The 22,470-nt window shown below is 37.5% G+C and overlaps 1 protein-coding gene across 26 annotated transcripts in view; it reads right to left on the bottom strand.

Annotated features, from left to right (window-relative positions):
- The window catches only part of PPFIA2 (PTPRF interacting protein alpha 2), a 507,997-nt gene that overhangs the window by 36,235 nt on the left and 449,292 nt on the right, over positions 1-22,470 (bottom strand). For 13 of the 26 annotated variants that reach the window (XR_003511286.1, XM_027543239.1, XM_027543241.1 and 10 more), the window contains 2 exons: positions 14,498-14,506; positions 2,791-2,872 (listed from right to left, as the gene is read on the bottom strand). Coding sequence is in view for 25 of the 26 variants with exons in the window: in XM_027543239.1 (XP_027399040.1) it covers positions 2,791-2,872; positions 14,498-14,506 (91 nt within the window). In the remaining variant the exon portion in view is untranslated. The remainder of the gene's footprint in view (positions 1-2,790; positions 2,873-14,497; positions 14,507-22,470) is intronic. The other 13 variants (XM_027543253.1, XM_027543240.1, XM_027543242.1 and 10 more) reach the window with 1 other exon arrangement.

Genomic DNA, 22,470 nt, shown 5'->3' with positions numbered 1-22,470 from the left:
GAGCTGCGAGCAGTCCTGTGAGATGCTCATGTGGAAAGGAACAGATGTCTCTGGCCAACAGCTAGCAAGGAATGGAGTCAGCTCAGAACTGGATTTTCCCCCAAGTCAAGTCTTGACACGACTGGGGCCCTGGGCTGACACTCTGCCTGCAGTCTTGTGAGAGACTCTGGAAAGAGGCCGTAGTAAACCATGTCTAGATTCCTGACCCACAGAAGTCATGAGGAAAAGAAATGCTACGTGTTGGGATAATTTGCTACATGATAGTAAATAACTAATACTGATTTTTTTTTTAATTTTAAAAATTCTTCTATGTTAAGGGGTTGCTTGCTTCTGTAGAGGAATTAAAAAGTCAAATCGTTCACACAACGTGACCTGGGCTGTGACGGAGAGAGAAAGGAGACAGGTGCAATGCATGACTGACGATAGCATCTCCTACATGTTAGGCATGGGAATTGACCTTGCCTTGACAGATAATGATTATATACGAGTAAAGACTGGATTTGAATTCATAGTTTGTAACCTGAAGTTCAAAATAACTAAACATCTAAATATACCTTCACTGGACCTGAATGATTTTCACTTCTTTTCACCTCCTCTATACTAAGATATTTGGACTTCCATACCAGTTAACATTACCAATACATGGTTGCCAATACCTAGTTACCAAGGTCATTCCTGATTGTTCTGTGTGCGAAGTCGTTTCAGTCATGTCTGACTCTGTGCAACCCTATGGACTATAGCCTGCTGTGCTCCTCCGATCATGATATTCTCCAGGCAAGAACACTGGAGTGGGTCACCATGCCCTTCTCCAGGGGATCTTCCAGACCCAGAGATGGAACCCATGACTCTTAACATCTCCTGCACTGGCAGGCAGGTTCCTTACCACTAGTGCTACCCGGAAAGCCCCCATTCCTGATTAGACTTTCACAAAGTTCTTGGTGTCTATAAATGGTGTATGAAGCATCAGACTTATTTGTACCCATCACTCAGTGGGCTGTGCAATCAAGGAGGTACTAAAGGAGGTGAAAGTTAAGAGCTCTCACTCACTGGATCACCCACCTCATTCATCATGTTTATTCCATTTTATAATTTCAGTCACTTTAGGGAACACACAAGGAGCAATTTCTGTGTGCTCAGGATAGTTTTAATTAGCAGAAATGTCACTGCCTGTCATTCCCTAGGCCCTTAATGTCAGTAAATCTTTTTTTAAATAAAGGATCTGTTCATCACTTGCCAAAATAGCAGCTAACTCTGTGAAATTGTAGCTCATTTCGCTGGAGAGAAACTGCACAATGAGTTGCTCTCAGTTTTGCAGTGGGCTTTCTTAAACATTTTGTCTTATAAATTGATTTTTAAAATATAGTAATTTTAAAGACATATTCGGAAGAACAGCTGTGATCACTAATAAGCTAAAAAATTTCCTGACTGATATGAAAGAATAAAGCAAGACACAGGCTTCTTTCACTCAGTCCAAGGAAAAAATGCAAAGCATGTTTTTATATTTATCTGTGTAAGATAATTTTTTAAAATTAAATGTTTTGTTGTCCCTCATTGATTAATTCGTTAGCTCTGGATTTGATATAATAATGAAGGTGAACAATTTTAGAATCCTGAACCTTTTAAAACAATGGTTTCTAATTGCCTCTGCCAAGCAACAAAAGTTCATACAGTCAGTCCCTTGGTGTTCTTGGGCTATTGGCTCCAGGACATCGCAGACCAAAATCTGCAGATGCTGGAGTCCCTGTTGGGCCTGACTATCCAGGGCTTATCATCCATGGATTTGTTTCAGATTGAACGTGTTTGGTTGAATCCACGGGCGGGGAACCCATGGATACGGTGGACTGACTATACTCCCCTTCATCTTGACATCAGCATCTCCTAGCAGCTGCCAACAGCCCACATTAGAGAACTGAATGGAAGGGGTGGTGAAACTATTGATAAGTGGCATGAAAGGGCCCTTGTGGTCAAATATGTATTTCCTTCCCCATTCTCGTCTGCTTCTGCTGATCAGGTATTGATTCATTTATCCAGGCCCTTGTATTGTGCAGGATATGCTAAATGTAGTTCTCATTTCATTAAAAACATTCAGTCTAGACCCAGAGGGGAACAAGGGTTTGTGTATTCTGCAAAATTCCAAATGTCTAAATCTAGCTGGCTCCTTCATGTTCGGGAATTATACTACAAGCAAAGGAATGGCTGCAAATGTCTTGAATCACACAGAAGTGTTAAAAATACGGAGATGGCTCTTTTCTGTTAACCTGCTGATGAGGAAGGGCTCTGGACTAATGTACTGGACAGATGCTTCCTAGCAACAACACAGCGCAAGTGTTAGTCACTCAGTTGTGTCTGACTCTTTGTGCCCCCATGGGCTGTAGCCCCCCAGGCTCCTCTGTCCATGGGATTCTCCAGGCAAGAGTACTGGAATGAGTTGCCATTCTCTTCTCCAGGGGATCTTCCTGACCCAGGGATCAAATCCGGGTCTCCTACATTGCAGGCAGATTCTTTACTGTCCGAGGAGTGTCACTCAAGAATTGCTTCTTGATTTACTCTAGATATAAAGAACACGGAATTTACTAAGAGTTTCTTTCATCTCACTGCCTGCTGCTTCTGCCACAGTCACAAGAAAGCATCAGAGTAAAATCACAGCTATGACTGTGGGTCCCTAGATAAAGCAAACATTCTCTTTATAAGCTATTCCAGACTATGGGAAAAATGAAGACGTCAGGAACCCAGCTTTACTTGTCTCTAAACATTGGATTGGATGAGAGTCTTCTGATTTAATTCTCTTACCTCTAGCCATGCGACTACAGTGGGCCCATCCCACTGGGCAAAAGGTAATCCCTTTCTCCGAGCTTCTTCTAGAAGTTCGTGCCTGAAGTATACAGCAAGGATTATTAGTCAGGTAATATGGGAAAAGATGGCTGTGATTATTTTTAATGACAATATTTTTTAAAAGCCCAATAATCTTTATAAGCTTTTAATGAGTTAATACAGAATAACAGAATTCTTTCTTTCTTTGAATAATACATGCAAATCATCCATTGATTTTATTAGAAATGAAACATTGATATCTAAACATAATCTAAACACTGATTCTCTGAAATTCAAACATTAAATGTTAATGGACTAAGAAACTGAATTATATTATCAACAAATATCTTTATCCCTTAAACAAGAAAGTGGCCCACATATACATATTCCTGCATGCATTACAGGGTCTAAATGAAGTTTCTTCCATCTGTCTTGTCTGCTTCTCTTTATTATTTCAATAGTAAAAAAAAATGCCTGTTTATAGAGGCAGAAGATCAAGTCCATAATTTTAGCCCCATTTAAATGATACACTTGATTTTAGTATGCTTTCTGGGTCCAGGTGGCTATCTTAGGAGTTAGTTTTTTGTATAGACTACAACATTACTTCTCATTTGAAGGGAACTCTGAGGTACATTGACTTCCATCTTTAAAAACAATGTAAGGTATAAAATTCAATAGTACACTTATTTTCATTTACAATCACTACTGGTTTTAATAAAAGCAAAGCATCTCAATGACAACAAATGGTTGTTTCTGAAAACAAAAATATGTGAAGAGCCTAGACAAATGCATCTTTAATCACTATCCCTACTACTGACCCTTGACATCCATTTACAAAACCAATTTCAGCTTGTTAATGATTGAAATAACAAGTTTGTGTTTCTTTGGAACTCAAATTGATATATTCCTGGCCAGGACTATACTGGAAAATATATTCTCTATTCCTTAGATACATTGATCTTACACACACATTTTATACATATTGTTTTATTTTGAATGTGTGTCTTTCATGCTTAGGAACTCCAAAATGAAGCATTTGATTATTTCCTGCTATCAACTGATTAATTGCTTATTGAGGTGGACTATAACATGTTAGAATATATAATAAAGATGTCTTCTAACACAAAAGCTTTCCATGTCTGCGATAGATGCTACCACAAAATGCAGCGCAACAAAGAAATGAGGAGGCAAAACAAAGATTGAAGTTAATTGTAGCTGAAGAGACACATAAATCAACTGCTTTTTCACTTCACAGGGTAATAAAGAAAGCATGCGTAAGCTATTCAGCACCTGGGAAGGGGGACAGCGACACTGGCGCCCTGACTCCAGAGTGAAACTAGAGCAGTTCTCGAACCTGGCTTGCTCTCCTCTCACCCATCCCCTCAGGCTTTCCAATGACATTCCTGCACTGAGAACTGGGCTTTTTGAATAGCCTAGTCTCACTGTTATAGAATATATCAATATATTCAATATATTGAATATAAATGAGTTGAAGGGTTAAACAACAAACCATCAGGTAATTATCGAGCACCTATTGTGAGCTGAGACCTGAGACTCACACAGACAAGCACCCAGTTTTACAGGAGATCCCTGGTTAAACAGAAAAAGCAAATACAAGAAACTGTTTAAAAATATAGTACAATTCACAAATAGATGCTAACCTCAATGAAGCACATTCTGAGTGGGATGTTTTGGAGAAGGGGTTAATATTCGTAGCAATGGAAATGAGCAGTGGAGACTTTAGAGCAACTGAACTGACTTTGAAGGGCTGGTGGAAAGGAGTTAGGGATGACATTCCAAGCATGACGAGCAGTAAGGGTGGAGGGGCAGAGGCAGGACTGAACACAAGACACATGCAAGAAAATTCAGAGTAGGTTTCCACAGAGCCCAGGAGCATTATCAAGAGTTGCAACGTTATATCCATTAGGGGGGGAAAACACTTCAGTTATGTGACAGGTGAGTAGCATTAAAGGGGAAGAAACAAATACACATTTACAACTGGTTTTTGCTACATTTAGCAAAAAAAAAAAAAAAAAAGGCAAGTCAATATGCACTCACCATCTAGAAAGCACATAACATTTTCACAAGGAAATGACATAAATCATACATAAGCCATTTTTGGAAAGTAGAACATTTCAATTGTGAAACTTCTAATGAGTTCCCTAATTTAAAAAGCACACCACAGGAACTGGAGTGATCCTGTTAAAAGTTGAGTCAGATAATGTAACTTCTCTGCTCATAACTTTCCAATTACTATTTGCCTCACTGAGAATAAAAGCTAAAGCAGCTGTTAGGATCCACTCTACCCTCTGTTCTCGGACTCAACTCCCATCTCAGCAAGCAACACTGGTTTCCTTGTTGTTCCCTGGACACAGTCCAGACTTTTTTCTGCCGCAGGACCTTTGCATATGCTGTTGCCTCATTTTGAATGCTTGTCTCCTGTATCTTCACATGCCTTACTCTTTGTATACTTTTAAATCTTTACTCAAATGTCACTTTCTCTCTGAATGTCTCTTCCCCTCTTTCCCATAATACCAAGCAGACATTCCTTATCCCCATTCCTTGCCTTATTTTTTCCCACATCACTTATCTTCTAATATAACGTATCATTTATGTCTCGACCTGTCATCTCATGAAAGAAAGTAAGCTCAAGGGGGACCAATGGTTCAAGTACATACTCTGTTCAGAGGTGCATCTGAAGCATCCAGAACAAAGCCAGGCACCAAAGAGGTGTTCGGTAAACAGTAGTGAATGTTGAACATGTCAGCCAGTATTTGTTTACATTTAGTTGCTTCTTGTTTCAGTAAATTACATCTCATAATATATTTTTAGTATATTTTTTCCAGTCACTTTATGAGAACAACACCCATGACAGATGATTCTAAGAGTTCGATCTGGTTTGAGACTCCTGGTAGGAATCTGATTAAGAGGCGATCCAATGAGCTCAAATAATCCTATTCTCCTTTTGAACAGAAATTTATCATACAGTTGTCTGAGAAATCATCGGACATTATATCCCATGGAAAATATTTCCTTGTGCTTTGTTATGTTTAAATCACAAACACTCATAGCACAGCAGCTTTAGTAAGAGTATGCAAATGTCATGGGGAGCGTGTAATTTCCTTCGTTCTGTCTCACCGTAAACATCTGAAACAGCAGACCAGTGTCACAGCTCGATTACAGCTCAGAATTTTATTTGGCAAGCAAAGGAACATACACCCTCAAGGCATGAAGGCAGGCTGACCTTAAAGGAAAAGTGAAGAGAAGAGAGGCCAGAGGCCCATTTTTGGCTCTTTTCAAATGTTTTTTCTCTTCCCCCTGAGCCTGCCCTATGTAAACTGGGCGAGCCAGGAGGGCTGTTTGTTTCACCTGAGGGTCTCACTCCCGTCCCCGGACCTTCCTTTGTTCTGTTTTCGAGGGCTTTTCCCTACTTTGTCTTTTAGCCACTGCCATTCTGGACTCCTTTTTCCTACTCTAACTACCTAACACAAAGATAATGAGGTAAGGGTCCAGGGGATTCTGCCTTTGGCCCTTGGCTGGCAGGGCTAAATCCCAAATAGAGGCCTCTGAACTGATACATTTGAAACTGTGAGAAACAGGCCAGACTGGAGTGGATGACTGTATGTTGCATGATATTAATCCAGATCTGCTTTTCCTTAACCCAAGGGCGGTATTAATTATGTAAAGCAATGCACTGAAATTCTCAAAGCAATATTTCATTTAATTTTTCTCTATTAAAAAAAATCTGCATCATATGGAAATTATTTAAGTGACATATATCTGGACACACTGGCTTGGGAGAGAGGCATGGTTAGGAAAATGAAGCAATATGGTTACTGCTGAAGTTCTTGGAAATCACTGAGTTTAATACATGGTGATCTCACGAGAGATTATTAAGAATGAGTATAGCATTAATTGCATGAAGGCATGTTTGTGGTCATCAGATATTTTGAAGATACTTTCAGAGAAATAGTGACCTGCAGTATTAGGAAATACTAAATTAAAAAAAAGTGACTGGATAAATAGGCATTTTGGATACACTGGTGTTCTCTGCTTTTGTCTTCCTTCCTTCCTTCCTTCTTCCCTTGCTCCCTCCCTTCCTTCTCTTTCTCTCTCTCTGTTCCTTTGTTTCTTTCTTTCTCCCTTCCTTCTTCTTTTTTCTCTTTTAGATAATCTAATATCTAGCCATCCTTTCCCCTCAAATCACCTACATCTACCGATCACTATACACATGGGCACCCATGAAGTGAAGTGAAGTAGCTCAGTCATGCCCGACTCTTTGTGACCCCCATGGACTGTAGCCCACCAGGCCCCTCCGTCCATGGGATTCTCCAGGCAAGGGTACTGGAGTGGGTTGCTATTTCCTTCTCCAGGAGATATTTCCCACCCAGGGATCGAACCTGGGTCTTCTGCATTGTAGGCAGATGCTTTGCCGTCTGAGCCACCAGGGAATATTGGGCACCCACATTTGTTTTAAATTTTAGAACAGATTTTAGAGGACAGTCAGTAGCACTTCCTTGTACAGGAAGTTTCAGGTACAAGACTGTCATTTCCTGTGTGGAAACAAAGTACTGGTTGTAAAGGAAGGTCAGTTTTGAATCAGAAAAACTTCTGCGTTGCTGAGTCTTTTCAGCAAACACATTCTTGTCTGCAGGAAAGAATGCCATTGCTGCTGTTGCTGCTAAGTTGCTTCAGTCGTGTCCGACTCTGTGTGACCCCATAGATGGCAGCCCACCAGGCTCCCCCGTCCCTGGGATACTCCAGGCAAGAACACTGGAGTGGGTTGCCATTTCCTCCTCCAATGCATGAAAGTGAAAAGTGAAAGTGAAGTCGCTCAGTCGTGTCCGACTCTTAGCGACCCCATGGACTGCAGCGCACCAGGCTCCTCCATCCATGGGATTTTCCAGGCAAGAGTACTGGAGTGGGGTGCCATTGCCTTCTCCAAGAATGCCATTAGATTTCCCCAAAGGCCTCAGACTCTCTTGAGAAGGGTGTCAGTGAGTTACTGTCAATGGAATGCGGTGTGTCGAGAAGCACGTGGGGAACACTCAGGGGTGTGAATAATTGGCAAGTTCACAGGGAAACGTGCAGAGGGTAGCCTGCACTTGCCGCACCTGATCCGAAGACAGGAGCAAAGCGTGGGCACCCTAGTGATATCTACCACCAAGGACATCTAGATAAAGGGCTGGAAATGTCTAAAAAATGTAAATCCATCAAGGGCATTTTCTGGGCTTGTAGTTCCTAAATCCTAATCCAGACTAATTTAAGCAAGTATGGCTTTGCTTGAATGATTCCATCCAAATAGAAATGTCTGGTTCCTCCTTTCTAGGTTTTATATCTTCAACTGTTTCAGTTTTGACCTCACAAGTAGAGTATGTTTGCGTTTCTTAGCTTTGTGTCTTTCATACTGAATGATATCCATATGCTTTCCTGTCTTGTCTTCCCACTGTGTCTTGTTTTTCAAGACACAACAAAAACGCTTTCTCTCTGAAACCAGCCTACCCTGCACCTGGAGGCAACACTTAGTACTTATTTTTTTAGGCCCCTCAGTACCAAGCAATTTTCCCTAGAATATCTTTAACATTTTGCTGAGTCAGAAATTTTGTTAGTTTTATTTTGTTTTGAGGTCAAAAATTCAATGCATAGTAGGTCTATAAGAATCTACTGACTGCCTGCTGACCCTAGTCCCAGGGCGTCCGCAGTCCCTGATCTCATGCTCTTATAGTTTGGGAGAACAACTTGTAAATCAACAAATTCACTAAGATGTTAAATGCTGAGAAATGAAATTCATTATTCAAAAATTCACAACCCTGGGGGCAGTGAAGTCTCCTTCTCCATATTTTTCCCAATGTGGATGGTTCGTTGGTGTCAGTGAAAAGAGAGTCACAAAGAGTCAGCTTCCTCATGTGTAAGATGAAGTTGATAACAGTACCTATTTCAGAGGGTTGGTATGAGAGTTAAATAAGAAAATATATTTAATGTGATGACAACTATAATGTGTACAAAAGAAACAGCCAATAAATATGAGCTATTTATTATTGAACTGTCCTCTGAAAATCATTCAATAGTTACTCAAATGCCTACAACACAATCATCAACTTGGATTACAAAGACTAAACCTTCCTTTCTAATAATCTTCCCTGACCTCTAATTAGACCTAGAAACTTACTTTGCCAAATAATTTGAACATGAATAATTCCATCTTTGCAAGTACCATTTTCTAGCAATAGTAAGTTGTTTCTTGTCTTTGATGATCAAAATCTCGAGTGCTAGCTAAGTTGCTTCACTCATGTCTGACTCTTTGTGACTGTAGCCCGCCAGGCTCCTCTGTCCATGGGATTCTCCAGGCAAGAATATTGGAGTGGGTTACCATTTCCTTCTCCAGGGGATCTTCCCGACCCAGGGATCGAACCCAGGTCTCATGCCTCAGAGGCAGATTCTCTACCATCTGAGCTATCAGAGAAGCTCTGGGACACCTAAATCATAAAACATCCTCTTATTTTTGATCATCCCAGATCCCACAATGACTCTTATCTTTCAAAATCTGGAAATTCATAGTGTGAGTGTCATTCATAAAGACTGTTTCCTTCTTGCCTGCGTGTGTGTTCAGTCATGTCCAACTCTTTGTGACCCCATGGACTCTAGCCTGGCAGGCCACTCTGTCCATGGAACTTCCCAGGCAAGAATACTGGAATGGGTTGCCATTTCCTACTCCAAGGGATCTTCCTGACACGGGGATTGAACTGCGTTTCTTGCATCTCCTTCATCGACAGGCAGATTTTTTACCACTGTGCCACTTAGGAAGCCCATTAACGGCACCAAATGCATGAGGTTCATCTTCCTCCCAAGACTAACATTCAGAAGTAAGAGTTTACTCTTCTACTGCACCATGCATCTTTGCTTGATCTAGCCAAGAACATCTTTTGAGAGATTGCTGTCTCGTAATCCATGAAATTCTCAGTGTTGACAACCATCCAGGATCCTTGGTCGAAGGTTGACTTTTAAGTATTCTATGTTTTTGTTAAGATCCAACTACTTATTACATCTTAATAAGAAGTAAGAATTTTGCTTATCAGTTACACAGATTGGCTGCAGAAAGAGATTAAAATGTCCTCTCTAAAATTAAATATGATATTTTGTAAATTGATTGGCTACTACCAAAGCTTTTGTTTAAACTCATTTGTAGATCATGGCAGTGAACTCCCAGTCTGCCTCTCCGGTGGTATTCCCTACTTCTCATCATTGTTCCACCTTCCAGAAAGACCTTTCTAAACACAAATATTTTTGGAAGGGTTGCCTGCTTTAAAAACTTCAAAGGGGGAGGGAAGATTTTAAAGCAGGCAACTAAAAATAAACTTCCCAGGTGGCACAGTGGTAACGAATCCACCTGCCAATGCAGGAGATATGAGATGCAGGCTCGATCCCTGCATCAGGAAGATCCCCTGGAAGAGGAAATGACAACCCATGCCAGTATTCTTGCCAGGAGAATCCTATGGATAGAGGAGTCTGGTGGGCTACAGCCCATGGGGTCACTAAGAGCTGGGCATGACTGAGCGCACACAGAGAACTGAAAATAAAGGTCATATATCTTGGCACAACTAAAAAGACCCTTGGTGAAATGGCCCTTGGATTTCTCCTAGCTTCTTTTGCTCAACCAGTACTGCAGTGCTTGCTATGTCCCAAATACCTCATTCTATTTTTTTACCCTCCATGACTTTGTATATGCCTTTATCTTCTGCCCGGGACATCCTTCTTTGCATCATAATTGTGGAAAACTCACACTTATCTTTCTGACTCAGTTTAAACTTTATCCTTCCTGTCAAGATTCCAAGACCTGTCCCAGGCAGAATTCATTTTCTCTTCTACGAGAGAAAGAGAAATTTGAATACATATTCTGTACATATAATACAAATACATATATTTGAAGAGAATACATATTCTCTTCAAATATTATAACTTGCATACATTCTAGTTATTGCACTTGCTGTATTTCTCATTTATGATTTAATATTGTATTTAAATGTAATTGAAATGTATTACAATTGAGTACAGTGAGTAATTGAATCTATTGTACTTTCTTGTTTATATGAACCACTTCATATTCTGAGATAAAATATCATGGTTTGAAAAATTTATGTTTCTGTATGCAGACGAATTAGGCTTTGGATCTTGGATAATAATTGCTGATATGCATTTACCACTTACTCTGTGATACTGAGTGACAGTGTGAAGCACGATCCTTAGTGCCTTATACGTATAAGTCATGAACCTTCACAGCCATCCAACAAGATACATGCTGATACACATTTGCAGATGAGGACACTGAAGATGAGACCACTTGGAACACACAGTCAGTGAGCCAGAGCCAGAATCTGAGCATCACAACCTGGTTAGAGTCAGCCTCTTACCCCCCACATTATCCTTTAGCTAACTAAACTCTCTGAACTTTTCACAATCATGAAAGGAGGATGGGAGTAACCACATCTTTGTTAAAATGAAAGGCAATGATGCTCTCCCACCTGTATTTCTCCTCTCATTTTCATTCACATGTAGACTCACATTAATTTGATTTCTGGTAATATAGATAGTCTTTACCACCTTCACCATCACACATCAGTTCCCAACACTATAAGATAAAAAAGGAACCTTCCTTTTCTTGCTGTTTCCTATTAAAAACAGGTTCTGAATCTTGGCCAGAGGAAGGAAGTTAGCCCCATTTATATAATCAGGATGGAAAAGCTGAATTTGTAATTTGTTTCAGTTTAATTTTGCATTATTGTAATACAAAGTAATTATCTGGTTGAAAAATTTATCTTTAGGGTTTATTTATTTACTGTGGCACACAGCAAGTACTTACTTATTAATATAACCAGGAGAAATAAATGACTTGATAAGAACCAAGAATGAAATGTAAGTCAAAATAATTTGACAGTTGAATCTACTTCTTAACAGTATAATACAGAGAATAAATCTATACATAGTTCTAAAAGCAAATTTACATAACTTTGCACTATTATTAATTATAAAATGTATCCTATTCCTATAAACTTCAACAGTGAAGAGGGTAAATAAAACATGATCTCTTCGAATTTCAACCAGACAATGGGTTATAATGCCATTTTTCAGAAATCTATATCTATTGACCAATTCTGTGAGAATCAAAAGTACAAAAAACTGTTTCAAATTCTGGTCAGTAAATATGAAGGAAATATAGCACCATATCAATTTTTTTAAACACATGTAAGTTGAAAAAATATATATATTAATTAACATAATTATTCTGAACAGAAATATATTCCAAATCCCAATCAACTGCTTCAGACATTGATTACCTAACTATACACATTTAGCTCCATAAAATTAAGAGTTTCAAATCCAACATTAACAAGGTTGACTTGATCTGAAAGCACAGCATGCTGTGATTCTGTATGTGGGTAAGTGCAAGTGTACATGTAGGTATATCCTATTTGGCACATTTTCACATGTAGTACATATAAAAGTCCATTGCACATTTACGTGGTGCTTTATTTAGATCCTCAGATGCATGCTACATTGCTTGAAACTGAAATTATTTGAATACATAAATCCTAAGTTCATTCATGTTGAAACCTTTTTTTTTTTTTCCTGCAAAAATGGAGGGCAGAGCCTCAGGAAAGAAATATATTTGTGAATTTGAGTTGGGATTTACATAATTTCACTCCTCATTTTATTTTGAATTTAATTACTTTCAAAACCGCTAAAAAGGTATAAACACACACATGCATGCACAAATGTGATGGAGCAATGCAGTTACTCATGCTGTTGTTGACAGCTAGCGGGGCTTGTATTTCTTCCCGGTAAACAATTTCCCTTTTGCAGTACACTGTGGTCTGTCCTCCCCAGTCCCTTCCTGATTGTTAAATAGGAACTTACTGGAGAGACACTGGGAAGTTTGCAGGTTTATTTGGAGGCCATTTAGACTAGACTGCTTTGGTGCTTCATTAATTTTGAGTCCTCTTTAAATCAGATTTGAAGTTTATAGTTCTAAGCTTCTGAGATTATTTTTTTCCCATACTCTTGTGAGTATTAGGAAGTTGGCAGAAAGTACAGATAATATAAGTCATTCACTCAAAGGTATGCAGAAAACACATGGAGCTTAAAGTCTTGTCTTCTGTTCCTAATTCAATATTCTTTCCACCCAAATCTTCCCACGTCTATGCTATGTTCGTACTGTCTTCTCCTGACATTTAACTTCCCAAGCTTCCTTTAGTAATTGGACCAAGGAAATGATTTTGGGGTCTTAAAATGTTTAAATTCTAGGAGCATGCGCAAGACAAGAAATTAAATTTTAGAATTAAGGTAATTATATCAGTTTCTTAAAGTCCACAGACATTGATGTATTATGAATTTATTATTTTTCAATATTGCATTCAAAAAGAAAAGGGAGAATAAAGTTTTATTTCTTGGCATTATTTTTCTCATGAAACTTAAAATCATTAGAAAACAGAAGGCTACTATTACATGATGACATGTAAACAATTCTTTAAAATCCAGGGTCAGAGTAGTGAATATTTTAAAAAAGTAAGGTCTTACAATTTGCATTTGGCCAATGTAGTTGAATAGTACTCCAATCACAGTTTGCCTTGCATTTTCAAGAACACTTCCTAGAGCTTTCCTTAATATAAATTATCCTAACTTAAAAAAATACTGCATTGTTAAATAATTAGTAGTAGTAATTATATCTTAGAGTAGGAAAAATGTAACAAATGTAAACCAAACTAATAAACAAAGCACATGACCTGTATTGGTGTATAAAATATCCATATTGCCCATTAGTGACACTTTCCATAGCTTCCTGAAAAATTGCATCTCACTAGAGCCGTTTTATTTGCTCCCTCAAAATGTTTTGCTTAAGTGTAAAAATCAATACCTCTCTCCATCTAAAGTGTTTTATAGCTCATCATGTTGTCCATGTGGGCATTTATAGAAATGTAATACTTTATATTATGCATAAACTGAAGCCTACTTGGTTTTAGAAATAAATAACATATTCTAAATTTAGTTCAAAAAGCAGGATTTGAAATTTGGAACAGTAATCTTAGTAATACACCTTTCAAAGCTTTAAGAATTAACTCGTAGTATAGGAAACAGGAGAAAGAACACACGAGACCAAAGGGTTCAGCCAAAACCAAGGATTACATATAAGTTCTACTGGGGGAGATTCAACATTTAACCCTCTTCATCAAAGGGCAGTTCTGGTAACTGACAAATAAATTTATCTCTTGAATATAATGCTAGTGGAGAACCATGAAGCACTTTGAAACACACAGGCAGAGTCAGCCATGCAGCATAGTCAAAAATACCCAAGTGACCTGCAGCTATTACTTAAGCCTCACTGAATGTCATACTCACCCCTAGAGAGTGACTTAAGAACTAGGGAAAATGTCATCTGGATTGTCTTTTGATGTGTGTCTAGTAGAACCGAAGAAATTGAAGTGCCTGAAAGGCCAACATGATTCATTTAAATGTGAACATTTCTCTGAACCAATGATTCCTTTTAAGAAAATGAATACACTTCACAATTTTCATTTTAGGTCAGAGGCCGTGCAGCTTGTGTTACAACTGAAAGGAGAAATACTAAAGACAAAAGAAAAAGAGGATGGTGCTGAAAATAAACATGTTCAGCAGCCATTGTGATTCAACTTACCCTGATGTGCTTTTCATGAGATGGAGGAGGACAGATGAAAAAGAAAAGCACACAAATGTTAATGGATACATTTCAATCCAAAGAAAGCCATGGAATAAAACAAGAGCATCATTTCAGATGTGCTAAAGCTCAGATACGAGAAAGACATGGTGTTCTGTTTTTTTTTTTTTTTTTAAATTTCACCATGACACAGATACTCACTGCATCCAAAAGCATAATCAGGCTGAAGGCAGTTCTAATAGTTGACCAGTAGTCTGTCTCTTGAAAATGAGCCACTCTGAAACATGCATGACCACATTTTCCCAGCCTATAGTAAACCCCGGGAGGAAGTCAGGCAGCTTGTTAAAGAAGATTCTTCACCTCAGGCCACTCAGGTTATTTTACAAATAGAAGCAGTAACCTATTAAGTGATGCTTGGGATCTCAAACAGATTTATAAGCTTAGAGCTTAAGAAAAATACAGCAGACTTCTGGAAAGACAGTGACTCGAAGAAAGCACTGGTTTGAGGGTGGGTCTATCTGGATTCTGGTTCACATACATGGTTTGATCAAAATCACTGGGAAGGTTCTGATGTTCAATCTCCCGAACTTAATTTGAGGCAAGAAGAAATTTTCACATCCTAGTTCCATAATTTTATTGTGACATTACACATGTGGTATAACAATAGTAATAATTATGTGCCAGTAATCAGGTCATGAAAAAGTCCTAAAAAATTCTATCAGTCTTCTCCCCTCTAGAAGAGTAATTCCTCCTCCTCTATTTAAGCTGGCAACTGGGTGTCTTTAAGTAGACACATTTATTTATTTGGACAGATGTTGGTAAACATTGCTCTGAGGGGGAAAATGAACTAGATTAGTTCACCAATGTTACCAGATGTCATCACAGAAAGGTTGATTTTGTTGTGGTGTTTGAAGTAGCCCACTTGTTCCCTGGGGAGAGTAGAGGCACTGGGAAAATATGGAATTTAAATAACCCAATAAAAAGCCATGAGAATATTATTTTAAATTTTTTTATAAAAGCATACTAGACCAATTCTTAGAAAAATAAAATTTTACTACATAAAATATAGTCAATGTAACAAAATATGAAGCAGAGATTCCTATCTAAGAAATGAAGCAAGTTAGAGAGCTCCCTTTTTTAATTACACAATCATTATAAAGAAAAGCTGGAAGTGCGATGAACACCCTGCACGTGCCTCCTCCAAATGCATTCATTCAGAGAAACTGTGTATTCTTTCACTAAATGTGCATTTTGGAGAAATGCAGTTCTTTGACCTTAGCTTCAGAACAGCTGGGACTAGTTTTTAAATTTTTCACATAAACAAAAACACAGCAGCCCATACACATTGGCATCTCAATGTCCTAAGAAACTTAAGGCATCTTTCTTGCATCATATATGCAACAGAAAGGAAATTAAGACCCAAAGAAATACATTCTAGGTGGTTAGAATGATTTTCCTGTCAACATACCTGTGAACTCTTTGATGAGTTATGAGAAAAAAGCAATTTCTGAGCTCTCCATGAAAACTATTTTTCATGAAGCATTTGGGGCCAGTTATTACCATGGACAAAATAATCTTCCTCAGCCTACAAGTTACCTAGGCATTGCTCTCCAATAAAGTTGAATAAATCTGCACACAGTGGAATATTAATTTTTTTCACATATTTATCATTTTTAAAATAGGAAATCTGTACCTATAGAAATACCCTAAATATAAAACATGAGAAATTGTGAAAATAAACAGGAAATACAAACATATGACTCAAAAAGTATTGCTTAAAGTTCTAATATATTTATCAGTGTGCATAAGTTATCTGACTTCTCATAGTTTTTACTAACTTTCTTCTCCTCCACAGGCAATTAATTTAAGAGCAATCTTGACTAGCTATTTCATTTTAGAATTAAGTATTTCAGCTCACAACTTTCAAAAAGACATGTTCTGCAACGGACAAAAAGCTGTAATTATAAATGACTCTTAAGAGAGTTTGTGATAATATATTATAAATTCATATCAGAGGTAATATATATTTGTAGTGCTTTTGGTCTAGATAAAGACAGTTTTCTTCTTATAAAAATTGATATTCTTTTCTACATGCAATTATTTATAGGAACATATAACTTATTTTTTTCTTTCTACTCCAGATTGTCAAAATTATGAGAATACCAAGAGAGATTCTGTCAAAAATTAATCTTCTTCATTTAAAGACCACTGTAGTATATAATAGACAAATAATTTTTCACTGACCTAGAAAAAATAGGTTTTAAGTTACCCTCTAACCAATAAGAACAAGTCAGTTATTGGCACAATATTTTCCTTGGGAACATCAGCATACATCCAGGCACAAACAAGAAGATATTATCAACTAACATATATCTTATATTTAAAAACAGGATTCTTAAATGTTTAATTGCCTCACTTTAATCTTCTAGATCTTCCACTGAATGAATGAGCCGTCTATTTATAAACTAGTTAACTTTGAATGCAAAATTTCATATTAGAAATATTTATTAAATGAACTTCATATGTGGAATGTAGTTGCCTTTTGCTTCTTAAAGTTCAAGTTAACGACTCAGAAATTTAAAAAATCAATTGTTAACAATTGAGATTGAGGAGTGAACAGATAGTGACTGAAGCGAAAAAGTAGAATGAAGAAATGATTTCCTTTAATAGGTGAAACGTGAGCATGTTTAAATGCTGATGACCACAATCCAGAAGAGAGGAGAATTTGAAGAGAATCTGAAGTACAAGTGGGAAACTGGCACAACCAGACAGACAAAATAAGCAGGGATGGTCTTAAATGAGAAGAAATTAACCTACTTTGCTGTGTTAAAGCAGGATGGGGGCAAGAGTTAGTGTGAATTCAGCAGCAAATAATTCAGAGGACTGAGGTGGTCTCTTTCTCTCTCCCTCTAGAGTAGAATGTGAATGCACCTGCAGAAGACACAGGTTTGAGGACAGTGGAGGTCTCTGACAAAAGCTGCAGAGAATAGAAAGAAGACCGGTGACAGAAAAATATTGGGAATACCTGGCAGTGTTGAATTCCCACATGAAGCTGATTCAAATTCCCTTGCATTAATTTTCTCTTGTAACCCAAACATAGCCATGGAGAAAGAAAAATTCATTGGTGACTCTAGTTATGATATGGACATAACCAAATGAAAAAAAATCATGGGTTTGGAATTTCTGAGCATGGTGAAATTATGGTCATAGAATCCAAGCGAAATAGGGAGATAGAAGAGGACCGAATGCAGCTGATACACTAAAAAGTGATAGAAGTTTTTAAAAAGATGATAGTAGAAGAAGTTGATAAAACCAAGCTGAAAGAAGGAGATAGGAAGGAATGATATGCATGAATTAGTAACTTCTGAGTAGGGGTGATCTGGGAGCAATGACAGGATTCAGAATATAACATAGGATGTGTCTGACTTGGAAGAGAGAATGACATTGGAAGTAATGAAGCCATGAACTTAAAGGTTAAGTTGCAAACAGCTGATTTATGTGGATATAAGAGCACCCAGGGATGATAGCAGAAATTGCTTTATATACAGTGATGGGATACAGATAAAAATAAATAGCCAAGCACATTTATAGTGATCCTTATAAATTAAAGAAAATGATTCAGAAGTGTTAAGTATGGTTTATTATACTTCTACAGAAATAATTTTTCTTTAAAGTCAATATTGAATCCAAATAGCTGAAGTATTTAAGACTCTTTAAAAGAGGCTGAGAAATCTTTACTTTTTCAAGAATTTTGTTATTCTTTTGCCCGTGATTATATTCCAGTCAAGCCCCAATTAAAAAATTTAAGTATGTAGAATCTGAAATAAATACATTTAACTGTATGCTGTATATATATGTAATATATATATATATGTATCAATCAGTTCAGTCGCTCAGCCATGTCTGACTCTTTTTGGCCCCATAGACTGCAGCACGCCAGGCTTCCCTGCCCATCACCAGCTCCCAGAGCTTACTCAAACTCATGTCCATTCTGTTGGTGATGCCATCCAACCATCTCACCCTCTGTTGTTCCCTTCTCCTCCCACCTTCAATCTTTCCCAGCATCAGGGTCTTTTCCAAGGAGTCAGTTCTTCACATCAGGTGGCCAAAGTATTAGAGCTTCAGCTTCAGTCCTTCCAATGAATATTCAGGACTGATTTTCTTTAGGATTGACTAGTTTGATCTCCTTGCAGTCCAAGGGACTCTCGAGTCTTCTCCAACACCACAGTTCAAAAGCATCAATTCTTCAGCACTCAGCTTTCTTTATAGTCCAATTCTCACACCCATACGTGACTACTGGAAAAACCATAGCCTTGACTAAATGGACCTTTGTTGGTAAAGTAATGTCTCTGCTTTTTTAATATGCTGCCTAGATATATATATCTGTGTGTGTGTTCAGTCGCTAAGTCATGTTCAACTCTTTGTGACCCCATCGACTGCAGCATGCCAGGCTTCCGCGTCCTTCACTATCTCCTGGAGTTTGCTCAAATTCATGTCCATTATTGAGTCAGTGATGCCATCCAATCATCTCATCCTCTGATGGCCCCTTCTTCTGCCTTCAGCCCTTCCCGGCATCAGTTATATATATGTATACATGCATACATATATTTTTTGAATGAAAAGTCTCTTGTTATCTATTTTTTTTATAAAACCCTGTCAATAGGATATAGATAATCACTGACCTTAGAAATGTGGGAACAAGGTAGAGAAGCTTGCTTCTGAAAGGCTAACTTTAAATAACTATGGGCAAAAAGCACATCTTCAAAGACCTTATAAAAATACCATATAGAGCTAATATAAGCTTCTATATTATGGAAACAAATATAGAGAATACCTTTTAGATCAAGATGTCAGTCAGCATTATATTTGAATGTATCCTAATTAGTCACTTTTTTCTTTTCTTTTAATGAAAGAACTTAATCATCCTTACTGTTAGACACCGACTTTGAAAACTTTATTGGGACAAATAATGTTAGATTGATTCAAGCAGACATTTACATTTCTTACATAACTTATTAGTAATCATTACTATACTCATATCAAACTTTGGTGATAGTATGTGTGGCTAATTACATCAGAAAAAAATCAACTTTATAAAGTAACTACACTACTTTGAAATTACCTCCATTTCTCATTCTTAAATAAGTGTCTGATTTGAATACATTTGTTGCTAATTTGGAAGGATGGGATGGGGTCAGATAAGAAACTAATTATTCCCTATGGAAAAAACTATGCTTCTCTTTTCAGAGTATAAAGAGAGAGATTCTTTTTTGACTCCCCATGGAGACTATTTAAAATTAGATAGGAGACTTAAGATCCAGCTGAAAGTTTGGACTACATAATCTTTAAATTGCAGCCTTATCCTGAGATTCTAAATAGTTCAGAGAAAATAGGGCTCCAGAGGTCTGCACCTCTGTATACCACAGTGCTTGGAAAGCTGTGTTTTTTCATTGTGGAAGCAACAGCATTTCTACCTCAAAGGCTTTGTGAAAACTACAAGACAAAAATACGTGTAAATGTATAGAACAGTGCCTGGCATATTGCAACTACTCAATGTGGTTATTAAATACTTCTTACATATAAAGAAGATCATTATTATCATTACCACAAAAAGGATGAGGAGGAACACAGAACAGGATATACACACACAAGGAGACAAGAGTAGTCATAAAAAAGACATAGATATTAAGTATATTAAGAACAGAATGTGCAGGATGGGAAGCAGAGACAAAGGGATAGATAGGAACCAGATAATGTGGGGATTTAGGGACTATATGAAGGCATTTGAGATTTATCCTAGGGATGCTAGGAAATGATTGAGGGATTTTAGGCAAGTTTAGACATAATGATTTAGATAGATTTCTTTAGCTGAAGTGTGAAGAATGAATTTGAGGAAGGCAAGACTAGAAGACACTGTTTTAGTATGATGGCCTGAGCAAGAAAGAAGAAAATCAGCAAGCTTGAGAGATTTTAAAGAGCTATTATCTAGATCACCTTGTGTGGAGGCGCACAGAGGGAAGAGCAAGGACGAGGCAGGATGAGGGCAGAGACGAAGCCCTGGTTTCCAGTTCGGTTAGTTTGTGGAAGTCACTGCCCCAGTTCCTGTTCCATATTCTTGGGTTTTTGTTCTTCTTTTTCCCCCCAGATGCTATTTATGTATTCAGTTATGCAAAATGCATGTCTTGAGTATCTACACTGTGCCAGGCACTGCACTTGTTTAAAAAAGCAGAGGTTCTCTGAGTCCAGCTTTTTGAATTATGTAGAAAAACACAGAATCCGGGGCAGGGGCAATTTGAAGAGCATGTAATTCAATTTCTCAACTGAAACCTGAATCCCTCATATAATAATCTAGCCACATTCATACACTTGGTAGGTCTATGTTGGACTTAATCACAAGAAATAGCTCTCTTTCTAGGGGGTCAATTCTTTCTTCTCAGATCTGTGATTGTTAGCAGTCCTCACTTACACGCAGCTCACATTTATCTGTTAGCAGCCTTTCACTTTGGGCCCAAGATCTTCTCATGCAGCCAAAAGAACACATTTGATTGCTCTTTTTTCTTCGGAGTGTCTGGATCTTTGTTATCCGTACCCCACATATTCCTAATTGTTTGCAACACTCCTTGAAGGCGTTCAGTGTCATCTTGCTATGCTGATCATGTTCTTCCGAATATATGCTTGTTTGAATATATCTGCTTCAAGCATATTTCCCAGAAATTAATACAATATCCAGGTATGTTCTGGTCAGTACATAGAATTTTGGCCTTATCAACTGCTTTTTGGGTACTGAAAATCATTAATATCTTTATCAGGCATTGGCAATTTATCTTTTTTTGTAGAAACATTTTTCTCAGGAGTTGCAGTTAAATTATACATATCCCCCTATACATAAGCATTCAGCATATATGAAGTTGGGTGCAGATTTATTAACATATAAATGACCCTGTTAAACTTCATCTTCTTAGATTTGCATCTCTCTTCAAAGGTTTCCCTTAAACAAAATTCTTTATCTAAACTTAACTACGTCTTCTAGCTTCGTGCTTTCACAAATATCATATTCATATTTAAGTCAAATACTAAAGTGGTGAGTTTGCCAATTTCCATTTCACTCAGTCATCAGGAATTCACTTGTCCAGCCCCTGTGATTACAAGGACTCCACCAGTTATATTTTCATGGTTTTAGTCTCATTCCAATCTTATGTTCGTTTAGAAAGTAATCAAAACACTTTGCTGAACTCAATGTGTGGTGTTTCTACAGCCTTTTTCTCATCTACATGTATAGAAAATGTCTGAAATGTTTAAGGACACAATTCATTCTTAAGGGATTCCATTTATTCTTGGTGATTGAAAATCCCTTTCTTACTGTTCAAAAATAACCTATTGGATGTTTTGTTTATTTTGAAAAGCTAACCAGTCTAAGCAGGGTGTCAATATACAGCCTTAACTTGGAGAACATCCTTTAAATAAGAACATTATGTGGTTTTAGTCATATGGCACTCTTCTCGTTCTGCTCAAAGGCCAGAAACTTAGAGAAAGGATCATGGGCACTGAAATACTAAAGTGCAATAATTTGTTTTCATGACTGTCTCTCTACAAGCTCTTTGAAAAGTAGGGCTGTATAATTCAAATATCAGTCGTTTCTCACACAGTTCCTGGAAAAAAATGGGCACTAAGTAAATGACTGAAAAGTTATCATTTGCATGTTTCATTAATCCAGGATTTACTTCAGTCAAGACAAACAATATGGATCTTTTTATAGAAGGAGGTCATTTTTCTGGTACATGTAACTATCTGAGTTTTCACTTATTATTATTCTTGTTGTTGTTTTGTTATTTATTTATTTATTTATTACTTTACAATATTGTATTGGTTTTGCCATACATCAACATGAATCTGCCATGGGTGTATTCTTTTTATTTTTCATGGGCAGAAAATACAGAGGCTATACAGGGATTCTGATTCTATTGATACTTACT

The sequence above is a fragment of the Bos indicus x Bos taurus genome, chromosome 5 (assembly GCF_003369695.1).
Source record: "Bos indicus x Bos taurus breed Angus x Brahman F1 hybrid chromosome 5, Bos_hybrid_MaternalHap_v2.0, whole genome shotgun sequence".
In the NCBI taxonomy this organism is placed as follows: Eukaryota; Metazoa; Chordata; class Mammalia; order Artiodactyla; family Bovidae; genus Bos; species Bos indicus x Bos taurus.
This window is presented reverse-complemented; position numbering and strand designations above follow the sequence as displayed.